The sequence below is a fragment of the Salmo trutta genome, unplaced genomic scaffold (assembly GCF_901001165.1).
Source record: "Salmo trutta unplaced genomic scaffold, fSalTru1.1, whole genome shotgun sequence".
NCBI lineage: Eukaryota > Metazoa > Chordata > Actinopteri > Salmoniformes > Salmonidae > Salmo > Salmo trutta.
The window spans coordinates 63388-78112 of NW_021823216.1; the positions used below are offsets into that span (position 1 = coordinate 63388).

General features: G+C 45.2%; 1 protein-coding gene across 1 annotated transcript in view; it reads left to right on the forward strand.

The window, feature by feature from the left end:
* The window catches only part of LOC115189731 (leucine-rich repeat-containing G-protein coupled receptor 5), a 653393-nt gene that overhangs the window by 7914 nt on the left and 630754 nt on the right, over positions 1-14725 (forward strand). The window contains exon 2 of the mRNA XM_029748273.1: positions 6536-6607. Within this exon, the coding sequence (XP_029604133.1) occupies positions 6536-6607 (72 nt within the window). The remainder of the gene's footprint in view (positions 1-6535; positions 6608-14725) is intronic.

The window sequence follows — 14725 nt, forward strand, 5'->3', positions numbered from 1 at the left end:
GACCACAGAGAGAACCCAGTGGTCACAGGTCTCAGACCACAGAGAGAACCCAGTGGTCACAGGTCTCAGACCACAGAGAGAACCCAGCGGTCACAGGTCTCAGACCACAGAGAGAACCCAGTGGTCACAGGTCTCAGACCACAGAGAGAACCCAGTGGTCACAGGTCTCAGACCACAGAGAGAACCCAGTGGTCACAGGTCTCAGACCACAGAGAGAACCCAGTGGTCACAGGGCTCAGACCACAGAGAGAACCCAGTGGTCACAGGGCTCAGACCACAGAGAGAACCCAGTGGTCACAGGGCTCAGACCACAGAGAGAACCCAGTGGTCACAGGGCTCAGACCACAGAGAGAACCCAGTGGTCACACACAACAGGGGTCAATACAGAGCCAGGGGTCAATACAGAGCCAGTAGTCAATACAGAGCCAGGGTTGTCAATACAGAGCCAGGGGTCAGGGATCAATACAGAGCCAGTAGTCAATACAATACAGAACCAGGGGTCAGTACAGAGCCAGCGGTCAGGGATCAATACAGAGACGGGTCAACACAGAGACAGGGATCAATACAGAGCCAGGGATGAATACAGAGCCAGGGGTCAGGGATCAATACAGAGACGGGTCAACACAGAGACAGGGATCAATACAGAGCCAGGGATCAATACAGAGCCAGGGGTCAGGGATCAATACAGAGACGGGTCAACACAGAGACAGGGGTCAATACAGAGACAGGGATCAATACGGAGACAGGGATCAATACAGAGCCAGGGATCAATACAGAGCCAGGGGTCAGGGATCAATACAGAGCCAGGGGTCAGGGATCAATACAGATACGGGTCAACACAGAGACAGGGGTCAATACAGAGACAGGGGTCAGTGGTCAATACAGAGACAGGGGTCAGGGGTCAATACAGAGACAGGGGTCAAAACAGAGACGGATAAATAAGGAGACAGGGGTCAATACAGAGCCAGTCTCCTACCCAAATGCCACCCTATCCTCTATGTAGTGCACTACATTTGACCAGGGCCCATCGGGTTCCCATAGGACTCGGGTGAAAAGTAGTGCACTTTTGTGGTGAAGTTGTCCTGTCCCCTTAGCAGAAAAACACCCCCAAAGCATAATGTTTCCACCTCCATGTTTGACGGTGGGGATGGTGTTCTTGGGGTCATAGGCAGCATTCCTCCTCCTCCAAACTTCAGACGGGCATGTACATGTGCTTTCTTGAGCAGGGGGACCTTGCAGGCGCTGCAGGATTTCAGTCCTTCACGGCGTAGTGTGTTACCAATTGTTTTCTTGGCGACTATGGTCCCAGCTGCCTTGAGATCATTGACAAGATCCTCCCGTGTAGTTCTGGGCTGATTCCTCACCGTTCTCATGATCATTGCAACTCCACGAGGTGAGATCTTGCATGGAGCCCCAGACCGAGGGATATTGACAGTTCTTTTGTGTTTCTTCCATTTGCGAATAATCGCACCAACTGTTGTCACCTTCTCACCAAGCTGCTTGGCGATGGTCTTGTGTAGGTCCACAATCTTGTCCCTGACATCCTTGGAGAGCTCTTTGGTCTTGGCCATGGTGGAGAGTTTGGAATCTGATTGATTAATTGCTTCTGTGAACATGTGTCTTTTATACAGGTAACAAGCTGAGATTGGGAGCACTCCCTTTAAGAGTGTGCTCCTAATCTCAGCTCGTTACCTGTATAAAAGACACCTGGGAGCCAGAAATCTTTCTGATTGAGAGGGGGTCAAATACTTATTTCCCTCATTAAAATGCAAATCATTTTATAACATTTTTGACATGCGTTTTTCTGGATTTTTTGTTGTTGTTATTCTGTCTCTCACTGTTCAAATAAACCTACCATTAAAATTATAGACTGATCATTTCTTTGTCCGTGGGCAAACGTACAAAATCAGCAGGGGATCAAATACTTTTTTTCCCTCACTGTATAGGGAATGGGGTGCAGTTTGGGATTTGACAGTATGGTATGAGCCAGTTGAGCAGGTCTGAGAGATGAGAGAGAGAGATGCTGGGTCAGACAGACAGACAGACAGACAGACAGACAGACAGACAGACAGACAGACAGACAGACAGACAGACAGACAGACAGACAGACAGACAGACAGACAGACAGACAGAAAGACAGACAGGATGGTTAATGCTGTGTCAGTCAAACAGACAGGATGGTTTATGCTGTGTCAGACAGACAGACAGGGAGGTTAATGCTGTGTCAGTCAGACAGACAGGAAAGTTAATGCTGTGTAAGACAGACAGACAGACAGACAGACAGACAGACAGACAGACAGACAGACAGACAGACAGACAGACAGACAGACAGGATGGTTAATGCTGTGTCAGTCAGACAGACAGGGAGGTTAATGCTGGGTCAGACAGACAGACAGGGAGGTTAATGCTGGGTCAGACAGACAGACAGGGAGGTTAATGCTGGGTCAGACAGACAGACAGGGAGGTTAATGCTGGGTCAGACAGACAGACAGGGAGGTTAATGCTGGGTCAGACAGACAGACAGGGAGGTTAATGCTGGGTCAGACAGACAGACAGACAGACAGACAGACAGACAGACAGACAGACAGACAGACAGACAGACAGGGAGGTTAATGCTGTGTCAGACAGACAGGGAGGTTAATGCTGGGTCAGACAGACAGGGAGGTTAATGCTATGTCAGACAGACAGACAGGGAGGTTAATGCTGGGTCAGACAGACAGACAGGGAGCTTAATGCTGGGTCAGACAGACAGACAGACAGACAGACAGACAGACAGACAGACAGACAGACAGACAGACAGACAGACAGACAGGGAGGTTAATGCTGGGTCAGACAGACAGACAGAGAGGTTAATGCTGGGTCAGACAGACAGACAGACAGACAGACAGACAGACAGACAGACAGACAGACAGACAGACAGACAGACAGACAGGGAGGTTAATGCTGGGTCAGACAGACAGACAGGGAGGAAGGGAGGTAGCAGGTACATGATGTTTTACTGAGATGTGTGCGTTGGCCAGGGGGATTGATCTCTCTGCCACCCTCACCACCCTCACCAACTGGACTCAGCCTGACCCCGACTCTGAAGCCCAGAACATGATGCTAGGTGCTATTCCAGTCTGTTGGCAATCCCGTACCAGGACCACACACACACACACACACACAGTGGTCTGAGTGGTCTGAATCACAGGGCAGTGGTCGGGGGCCCCTGTCTTTCCCAGCGTGGGCCGATATTCAGCGCCGCCCCGTCAGAAGCAGCACCCCTGTGACAAAACACAGGAAAGTGCACATTGGGTATTTATGGATCCCTGACCTCCTTCCCGACCTGATCCCGCAGGCGTGAGGAATGTTGGGGTAGTTGTTGCTGGTGTTGGTGCTGTGCCCGTCCCGTCTCTGAGACACAATATCACTGGACATCAATGAAACAAAACGGACTGCAATGGGGAGGGACTACCTCAACTTTTTTCCATTGGAAAGCTTTTCACTGTGGTGTGCTCTAATTAACATGACCCACAGCACTCATAGAAGACTGTGGCAATACAGTGATAGACTTAGTTCATATTCAGTCAGACACGTTGATTTCTCTGTGGATGGTGCTCTGTGGATGGTGCTCTGTGGATGGTGCTCTGCAGATGGTGCTCTGTGGATGGTGCTCTGTGGATGGTGCTCTGTGGATGGTGCTCTGCAGATGGTGCTCTGTGGATGGTGCTGATAGATTAACATGTTGATTACATTACTGAACAGACTGTCAATGTGGAGACAGTCTAACTCATGTTGTGATAGATTAACACATGTTGATTACAGTACTGGACAGACTGTCAATGTGGAGACAGTCTAACTCATGTTGTGATAGATTAACACATGTTGATTACATTACTGAACAGACTGTCAATGTGGAGACAGTCTAACTCATGTTGTGATAGATTAAAACCTGTTGGGGCTAGGGGGCAGTATTTACACGGCCGGATAAAAAACATACCCGATTTAATCTGGTTACTAATCCTACCCAGTAACTAGAATATACTTATTATATATGGATAGAAAACACCCTAAAGTTTCTAAAACTGTTTGAATGGTGTCTGTGAGTATAACAGAACTCATTTGGCAGGCAAAAACCTGAGAGATTCCTTTACAGGAAGTGGCCTGTTTGACCATTTATTTGCTTTCTTTGACATCTCTTCCAAAAACTCAGGATCTCTGCTGTTACGTGACACTTCCCACGTCTCCAATGGGGTCTCAGAGCCCAGGAAAAACCTGAATGACGTAATTCAAAGCCCTGGCTGAAACACACGAGAGCTTTTGCTAAGTGGTCTATCAGAGGACAAAGGCTTAGGCGCATGACCTGCCCCGCCCCCGTCTTTCGGTTTTTCCCTCTGTTTACAGACAGGCAGATTCCCGGTCGGAATATTATCGCTTTTCTACGAGATAAATTGCATAAAAATTTATTTTAAACAGCAGTTGACATGCTTCGAAGTATGGTAATGGAATATTTAGAATTTTTTTGTCACGTTATGCGCCATGCGCACGACCGTGATTTACCATTCTGATAGTGTCTAGAACGCACGAACAAAACGTCGCTGATGGAACATAACGATGGATTATTTGGGACCAAACCTACATTTGTTATTGAAGTAGAAGTCCTGGGAGTGCATTCTGACGAAGAACAGGAAAGGTAAGACCATTTTTCTTATTATAGGAAATATGATTTTGATGAAGGCTAAACTTGCCGGGTGTCTAAATAGCTAGCCCGTGATGGCTGGGCTATGTACTTAGAATATTGCAAAATGTGCTTCATCCGAAAAGCTATTTTAAAATCGGACATATCGAGTGCATAGAGGAGTTCTGTATCTATAATTCTTAAAATAATTGTTATGCTTTTTGTGAACGTTTATCGTGAGTAATTTAGTAAATTGTTAGTAAATTCCCCGGAAGTTTGCGGGGGTATGCTTTTTCTGAACGTCACATGCTAATGTAAAAAGCTGTTTTTTGATATAAATATGAACTTGATTGAACAGACATGCATGTATTGTATAACATAATGTCCTAGGTGTGTCATCTGATGAAGATCATCAAAGGTTAGTGCTGCATTTAGCTGTGGTTTGGGTTTTTGTGACATTATATGCTAGCTTGAAAAATGGGTGTCTGATTATTTCTGGCTGGGTACTCTGCTGACATAATCTAATGTTTTGCTTTTGTTGTAAAGCCTTTTTGAAATCGGACAGTGTGGTTAGATTAACGAGAGTCTTGTCTTTAAATAGCTGTAAAATAGTCATATGTTTGAGAAATTGAAGTAATAGCATTTCAAACGTTTTGAAAATCGCGCCACAGGATTTAACTGGCTGTTACGTAGGTGGGACGATTTGGTGCCACCTAGCCCATAGAGGTTTTAACATGTTGATTACATTACTGAACAGACTGTCAATGTGGAGACAGTCTAACTCATGTTGTGATAGATTAAGACATGTTGATTACATTACTGAACAGACTGTCAATGTGGAGACAGTCTAACTCATGTTGTGATAGATTAACACATGTTGATTGTCCTGCAGATGGGCACCTTGTGTTGATGTCGCCAAACCAAAGGCAGATTTTATCGAGATGTTTTGCTTTCATCATTGACAGATGATGTTGAAGCCATGTTGTTGGTGCCCATTGTCTCTGCACCATTCTGAAGGCTCTGATTTGATTTCCTATGGACACCGGGTTCTGAGAAAGAGTATCTGTATTGGCATGGATACATGCCTGGAAGGTTGATTCAAGCGGATCCCTTTGTAGAAAGAAATCAAAGTTTGCATAACTACTGCTATCTTCCCATCTCCTGTTGAGTTTGTCTGGTATATTTGTCATGTAAATATCAATTGAATATGTATATCTGGTGCATTCCTCCATTGCAGCGAGCCAAGCGTTGACGGATTGGCTTCACATGGATGGAATGCGTCCCAAATGGCACACTATTCCCTATATAGTGCACTACATAGGGAATAGGGCCCTGGTCTAAAGTAGTGCACTATATAGGGAATAGGGCTCTGGTCTAAAGTAGTGCACTATATAGGGAATAGGGCCCTGGTCTAAAGTAGTGCACTATATAGGGAATAGGGCTCTGGTCTAAAGTAGTGCACTATATAGGGAATAGGGCTCTGGTCTAAAGTAGTGCACTATATAGGGAATAGGGCTCTGGTCTAAAGTAGTGCACTATATAGGGAATAGGGCTCTGGTCTAAAGTAGTGCACTATATAGGGAATAGGGCTCTGGTCTAAAGTAGTGCACTATATAGGGAATAGGGTATAAATTGGAACAGAGACATCCTGTTATCTGAGTAGCAGATGATGAGGAGGAAGAGCTGGACAGAGGTTCAATGTCATCGGCATTGGACCCTACAATCGTCCTCCAGTGAATCCAGTGGAACCTGATAGAATCTCTCATCTATCTATCTATCTTCGTTGTTTCACAGCAAAATGAGCTCCACGTGACAAGAAAGAAACATCAAACACATCATTTCATCTGTCTTTTTTGTGTTCCCTTCTTCTCTTCACAGACGTCTTGCAGGCAACGATTTGACGCACATTCCCAAAGGAGCGTTCTACGGCCTCTTCAATCTCAAAGTACTGTAAGTAAACCCTCCTCTCATGTCTCTCAACCATCTTTTACCCACCTCTTCCAAGATGGGGACGTCATGTGGTGAGGCAATAGGTTCCAGGTCTCTCTCTCTCTCTCTCTCTCCACCTCTCTCCCTGTCTCTCTCACTCTCTCCCTGTCTCTCTCACTCGATCTCTGTCTCTCTTTCCACCTCTCTCCCTGTCTCTCCCTGTCTCTCCCTGTCTCTCTCTCTCTCTCTCTCTCTCTCTCTCACTCTCTCCACCTCTCTCCCTGTCTCTCCCTGTCTCTCTCTCTCTCTCTCTCTCTCTCTCCACCTCTCTCCCTGTCTCTCTCTCTCTCTCTCTCCACCTCTCTCCCTGTCTCTCTCTCTCTCTTTCTCCACCTCTCTCCCTGTCTCTCTCTCTCTCTCTCTCTCTCCACCTCTCTCCCTGTCTCTCTCTCACTCTTTCTGTCTCTCTCTCTCTGTGTCTCCGTCTCAAACCAGAGGCGATTATCTCTGTTTTCTCAGCAGAAGTGTTTTTACTGTGAGTTGACCTGGAGGTCATTGTTTCTCCTGCTACCTCTCAGTCTCCCCAGAAAGAGCCTTGGACAGGGATCAAATGATTCACAGGAATCTTTAATTATGAAAATGTGCTGGTAATTTATAGTAATTGGTGTTAAAAGGGGTTAGTCTTAGGAAAGTATTGGAAAGCAATTTTGCCACTTTGAGAAAATTGCCTGAGAAGTGCTTTGTGGATGGATCACCCTGTTAGGCCTTCAATGTATCCTAAATGGCACCCTATTCCCTAAGTAGTGCACTAAATAGAGGATAGGGTGCATTTAGGAACAAAGCCCAGTTCTACCTACAGCAGATAGGAGCTTCAGGGAGTTTCAGCTTCATGCTTCACACTTGTAGCATGAAACCTCAAGGTATTCTGGAGATGAAGGGATGAAAAGGAGGGAGATCTGGGAAGGAGGGAGGAAAGGAAGGGAGGTCTGGGAAGGAGGGAGGAAAGGAGGGAAATCTGGAAAGGAGGGAGATCTGGGAAGAGGGAGGAAAGGAGGGAGATCTGGGAAGAGGGAGGAAAGGAGGGAGATCTGGGAAGGAGGGAGGAAAGGAGGGAGATCTGGGAAGGAGGGAGTAAAGGAGGGAGATCTGGGAAGAGGGAGGAAAGGAGGGAGATCTGGGAAGGAGGGAGGAAAGGAGGGAGATCTGGGAAGAGGGAGGAAAGGAGGGAGATCTGGGAAGGAGGGAGGAAAGGAGGGAGATCTGGGAAGGAGGGAGTAAAGGAGGGAGATCTGGGAAGAGGGAGGAAAGGAGGGAGATCTGGGAAGGAGGGAGGAAAGGAGGGAGATCTGGGAAGAGGGAGGAAAGGAGGGAGATCTGGGAAGGAGGGAGGAAAGGAGGGAGATCTGGGAAGGAGGGAGGAAAGGAGGGAGATCTGGGAAGGAGGGAGGAAAGGAGGGAGATCTGGGAAGGAGGGAGGAGAGGAGGGAGATCTGGGAAGGAGGGAGGAAAGGAGGGAGATCTGGGAAGGAGGGAGGAGAGGAGGGAGATCTGGGAAGAGGGAGGAAAGGAGGGAGATCTGGGAAGAGGGAGGAAAGGAGGGAGATCTGGGAAGGAGGGAGGAGAGGAGGGAGATCTGGGAAGAGGGAGGAAAGGAGGGAGATCTGGGAAGGAGGGAGGAGAGGAGGGAGATCTGGGAAGGAGGGAGGAGAGGAGGGAGATCTGGGAAGGAGGGAGGAGAGGAGGGAGATCTGGGAAGGAGGGAGGAGAGGAGGGAGATCTGGGAAGGAGGGAGGAGAGGAGGGAGTTCTGGGAAGGAGGGAGGACTCAGGGTGATACATCTCCATCAACATGTTAGTGCTACCCAGCTCTCTCTCTCTTTCTCTTTTTCTCTTTTTCTCTCTCTCTCTCTCTCTCTTTCTCTCTCTCTTTTTCTCTCTTTTTCTCTCACTCTCTCTCTTTCTCTCGCTCTCTCTCTCTCTTTCTCTCTCTCGCTCTCTCTCTCTCTCTCTCTGACAAGGCCTTGACATGTCAAACTTTTACAGTTGCTGACAGTTTTTCAGTTTTTTTGCTGACTAGACTGTAAAAATGTAATAAACTTGTTTTTTTTGTCTGGTGTTGAGATAGTTCTCCTGTGACCCTTCTAACATCTGAGACCGTTGATCCATTGGAAAACTCTTCCTGAACTCTTTGTTATGGTGCCTCTCCACGTAGATTCATAAAAGAACACCTCTTTGATATGAATACTAGAGATAATCACTTGCAGTCCCTACATTTGTAGAGTTTTATACTTAAATACACATGTTGAGGCTACGGGCAGGGTTTTAATTTATTACTCTGTACCAGAAACATCTGGACCGGCGGTGAGGATCTCATAAAAGTAAATAAAAACCTGTTTGTGACATGTAGAACAAATGTCCGAGGTAAGTGAGCTTTGTAAAAGTAAATTTCCTGTGAAACGGCCGTTTTTGATGAAAGGAATATTGGACCATATTTCAGCACCATGTCATTTGTCACAATGAGAGAATCTGGTCTGGTGTAAGTCTCTCTGGGCTGGGTTCTTTTCTTCCGTCTATACAACCTTCTCTCCTTCTTCCCGTTGAAGACTTCAAAGACATTTTTTGCAAGAGCAGCACTGCAAAGGATTTCCCGTTTTGTGTAACTTAGATGAAGGATGTACGTCAAGCAACACATACACTATATATACAAAAGTATGTGGACACCCCTTCAAATTAGTGGATTTGGTTATTTCAGCCACATCCGTTGCTGACTGGTGTATGAATGCGAACACACAGCCATGCAATCTCCATAGACAAACATTGGCAGTAGAATGGCCTTACTGAAGAGCTCAGTGACTTTCAACGTGACACTGTCATAGGATGCCACCTTTCCAAGAAGTCAGTTCGTAAAATTTCTGCCCTGCTAGAGCTGCCCCGGTCAACTGTAAATGCTGTTATTGTGAAGTGGAAACGTCTAGGAGCAACAACGGCTCAGCCTCGAAGTGGTAGGCCAGACAAGCTCACAGAACGGGACCGCAAAGTGCATAGCGCATAAAAATCGTCTGTCCTTGGTTGCAACACTCACTACCGAGATCTAAACTGCCTCTGGAAGCAACGTCAGCATAATAACTGTTCGTCTGGATCTTCATAAAGTGGTTTTCTATGGCCGAGCAGCCGCACACAAGCCTATAATCACCATTACTAATGCCAAGTGTCAGCTGGAGGGGTGTAAAGCTCGCCGCCATTGGACTCTTGAGCAGTGTAATCGCGTTCTCTGGAGTGATGAGTCACGCTTCACCATCTGGCAGTCCGACAGACAAATCTGGTTTTGGCAGATGCCAGGAGAACGCTACCTGTCCGAATGCATAGTGCCAACTGTAAAGTTTGGTGGAGGAGGAATAATGGTCTGGGGCTGTTTTTCATGGTTCAGGCTAGGCTCCTTAGTTCCAGTGAAGGGAAATTTTCACGCTACAGCATACAATGACATTCTAGACAATTCTGTGCCTCCAACTTTGTGGCAACAGTTTGGGGATAGCCCTTTCCTGTTTCAGCATGACAATGCCCCCGTGCACAAAGCAAGGTTCATACGGAAATGGTTTGTTGATCTGTGTGGAAGAACTTGACTGGCCTGCACAGAGCCCTGACCTCAACCCCATCGAACACCTTTGGGATGATTTGGAACGCTGACTGCGAGCCAGGCCTAATCGCCCAACATCAGTGTCCGACCTCACTAATGCTCTTGTGGCTGAATGGAAGCAAGTCCCCGCAGCAATGTTCCAACATCTAGTGGAAAGCCTTCCCAGAAGAGTGGAGGCTGTTATAGCAGCAATGTTCCAACATCTAGTGGAAAGCCTTCCCAGAAGAGTGGAGGCTGTTATAGCAGCAATGTTCCAACATCTAGTGGAAAGCCTTCCCAGAAGAGTGGAGGCTGTTATAGCAGCAATGTTCCAACATCTAGTGGAAAGCCTTCCCAGAAGAGTGGAGGCTGTTATAGCAGCAATGTTCCAACATCTAGTGGAAAGCCTTCCCAGAAGAGTGGAGGCTGTTATAGCAGCAATGTTCCAACATCTAGTGGAAAGCCTTCCCAGAAGAGTGGAGGCTGTTAGAGCAGCAATGTTCCAACATCTAGTGGAAAGCCTTCCCAGAAGAGTGGAGGCTGTTAGAGCAGCAATGTTCCAACATCTAGTGGAAAGCCTTCCCAGAAGAGTGGAGGCTGTTATAGCAGCAATGTTCCAACATCTAGTGGAAAGCCTTCCCAGAAGAGTGGAGGCTGTTATAGCAGCAATGTTCCAACATCTAGTGGAAAGCCTTCCCAGAAGAGTGGAGGCTGTTATAACAGCAATGTTCCAACATCTAGTGGAAAGCCTTCCCAGAAGAGTGGAGGCTGTTATAGCAGCAATGTTCCAACATCTAGTGGAAAGCCTTCCCAGAAGAGTGGAGGCTGTTATAGCAGCAATGTTCCAACATCTAGTGGAAAGCCTTCCCAGAAGAGTGGAGGCTGTTATAGCAGCAATGTTCCAACATCTAGTGGAAAGCCTTCCCAGAAGAGTGGAGGCTGTTAGAGCAGCAATGGGGGGGGAACCAACTCCATATTAATGTGCTTGGAATGAGATGTTCGACGAGGAAGTGTCCACATACTTTTGGTAGTGTAATTTAGCAATCGGAAGAAGAAAAACAATGTGTCAGGAAAGATTTATTAAATCAGGAAAGATTTATTAAATATAAAAGTTGATGTATATTCACATATTTTTCCCATGATAGCAGCTGGTCTGGTCTTCTCTTCATAGGTATATAGATGTTTGGTTCTATAAACCATTGTTTCATTAGCCTTTCTCCTGGCATTGTGGTTACACATGTTACACTACCGTTGTCCGAGGAAGGCTTGTTGTGACTGTTGTCAAGAAGAGTTTTATACTGGACATCTGGGGAGAAGAGGTCTTAGTGGTCAGATAGAGGAATGTGACACACTTTCACAGCCAATCAGATGAGCTCATGAAGTTATTTGTTTGTTTACATTCACAGCTCGCTCAAACAGGGGAGAGAGAGAGACAGAGCGAGAGACAGAGCGAGAGACAGAGAGAGAGACAGACAGACAGACAGACAGACAGACAGACAGACAGACAGACAGACAGACAGACAGACAGACAGACAGACAGACAGACAGACAGAGTTGAGTACACATCTGCCTCTAAGCCTGAATTCCAACATGTTTGGGTAATGTCCACATCCGATGTTCTGCTGCCTGTGATCCTGTCTGTGTGTTCCTCATCTGTGGCTTGACAGACTACGGAACTCTGGATGAAGATTTAACACCCAGTTTGTTCATGTACAGACAGTAGATTAGATTATGTACTAACACAGTCCAGAGTTGTTGTTTCCCAAGGGATTAGCGATAGGATATTTGTGCATTAGAATTTATACTTATATATAAGTATTTTCTTTTTGGATGGAGAGTGACAGTCAGAAGCTAGAGAGAGAGAGAAAGATATATATTTTGTTTATTTCTTTTTTGTTTATTATCTATTTCACTTGATTTGGTAATGTTAACATATGTTTCCCTTGCCAATAAAGCCCTTGAATTGAATTGACAGATATGGAGGGAGACAGAGAGTAGGGGCCGAGGTGGGATTCGTAACCCTATCACCAGTGGGTATATGTGGTCCAGATTTGGCTGCGTTAACGTTACACCAGAGCAGAGTATTCTGTATGATCTGTGTGCATTAGGATAGTCCATTGTAGTCTATTGTATTCTATTGTAGTCTATTGTATTATATTGTATTTTAATTATGACACAGTAGGCCTATGCTTTGTTAGTTCTGACTCAGTACTCTGACACTTAGATGACTATCCACTCATATAAATACACAGTCTACCCTACAGCTACAGGCTGTATTAATACACAGTCTACCCTACAGCTACAGGCTATATTAATACACAGTCTACCCTACAGCTACAGGCTATATTAATACACAGTCTACCCTACAGCTACAGGCTATATTAATACACAGTCTACCCTACAGCAACAGGCTATATTAATACACAATCTACCCTACAGCAACAGGCTATATTAATACACAGTCTACCCTACAGCTACAGGCTATATTAATACACAGTCTACCCTACAGCTACAGGCTATATTAATACACAGTCTACCCTACAGCTACAGGCTATATTAATACACAGTCTACCCTACAGCTACAGGCTATATTAATACACAGTCTACCCTACAGCTACAGGCTATATAAATACACACAGTCTACACTACAGCTACAGGCTACATTAATACACAGTCTACCCTACAGCTACAGGCTATATAAATACACAGTCTTCCCTACAGCTACAGGCTATATAAATACACAGTCTACCCTACAGCTACAGGCTATATTAATACACAGTCTACCCTACAGCTACAGGCTATATTAATACACAGTCTACCCTACCTCTACAGGCTATATTAATGCACAGTCTACCCTACAGCTACAGGCTATATTAATACACAGTCTACCCTACAGCTACAGGCTATATTAATACACAGTCTACCCTACAGCAACAGGCTATATTAATACACAGTCTACCCTACAGCTACAGGCTATATTAATACACAGTCTACCCTACAGCTACAGGCTATATTAATACACAGTCTACCCTACAGCTACAGGCTATATTAATACACAGTCTACCCTACCTCTACAGGCTATATTAATACACAGTCTACCCTACAGCTACAGGCTATATTAATACACAGTCTACCCTACAGCTACAGGCTATATTAATACACAATCTACTCTACAGCTACAGGCTATATTAATACACAATCTACCCTACAGCAACAGGCTATATTAATACACAACCTACCCTACAGCAACAGGCTATATTAATACACAGTATACCCTACAGCTACAGGCTATATTGATACACAATCTACCCTACAGCAACAGGCTATATTAATACACAACCTACCCTACAGCTACAGACTATATTAATACACAGTCTACCCTACAGCTACAGGCTATAATAATACACATTCTACCCTACAGCTACAGGCTATATTAATACACAGTCTACCCTACAGCTACAGACTATATTAATACACAGTCTACCCTACAGCTACAGGCTATATTAATACACAGTCTACCCTACAGCTACAGGCTATATTAATACACAGTCTACCCTACAGCTACAGGCTATATTAATACACAGTCTACCCTACAGCAACAGACTATATTAATACACAGTCTACCCTACAGCAACAGGCTATATTAATACACAGTCTACCCTACCTCTACAGGCTATATTAATACACAGTCTTCCCTACAGCAACAGGCTATATTAATACACAGTCTACCCTACAGCAACAGGCTGTATTAATACACAGTCTACCCTACAACTACAGGCTATATTAATACACAGTCTACCCTACAGCTACAGGCTATATTAATACACAGTCTACCCTACAGCTACAGGCTATATTAATACACAGTCTACCCTACAGCAACAGGCTATATTAATACACAGTCTACCCTACAGCAACAGGCTATATTAATACACAGTCTACCCTACAGCTACAGGCTATATTAATACACAGTCTACCCTACAGCAACAGGCTGTATTAATACACAGTCTACCCTACAGCTATAGGCTATATAAATAAACACAGTCTACCCTACAGCTACAGGCTATATTAATACACACAGTCTACCCTACAGCTACATGCTATATAAATACACAGTCTACCCTACAGCTACAGGCTATATTAATACACAGTCTACCCTACAGCTACAAGCTATATAAATACACACAGTCTACCCTACAGCTACAGGCTATATTAATACACAGTCTACCCTACAGCTACAGGCTATATTAATACACAGTCTACCCTACAGCTACAGGCTATATTAATACACAGTCTACCCTACAGCTACAGGCTATATTAATACACAGTCTACCCTACAGCTACAGGCTATATTAATACACAGTCTACCCTACAGCTACAGGCTATATAAATACACACAGTCTACACTACAGCTACAGGCTACATTAATACACAGTCTACCCTACAGCTACAGGCTATATAAATACACAGTCTTCCCTACAGCTACAGGCTATATAAATACACAGTCTACCCTACAGCTACAGGCTATAT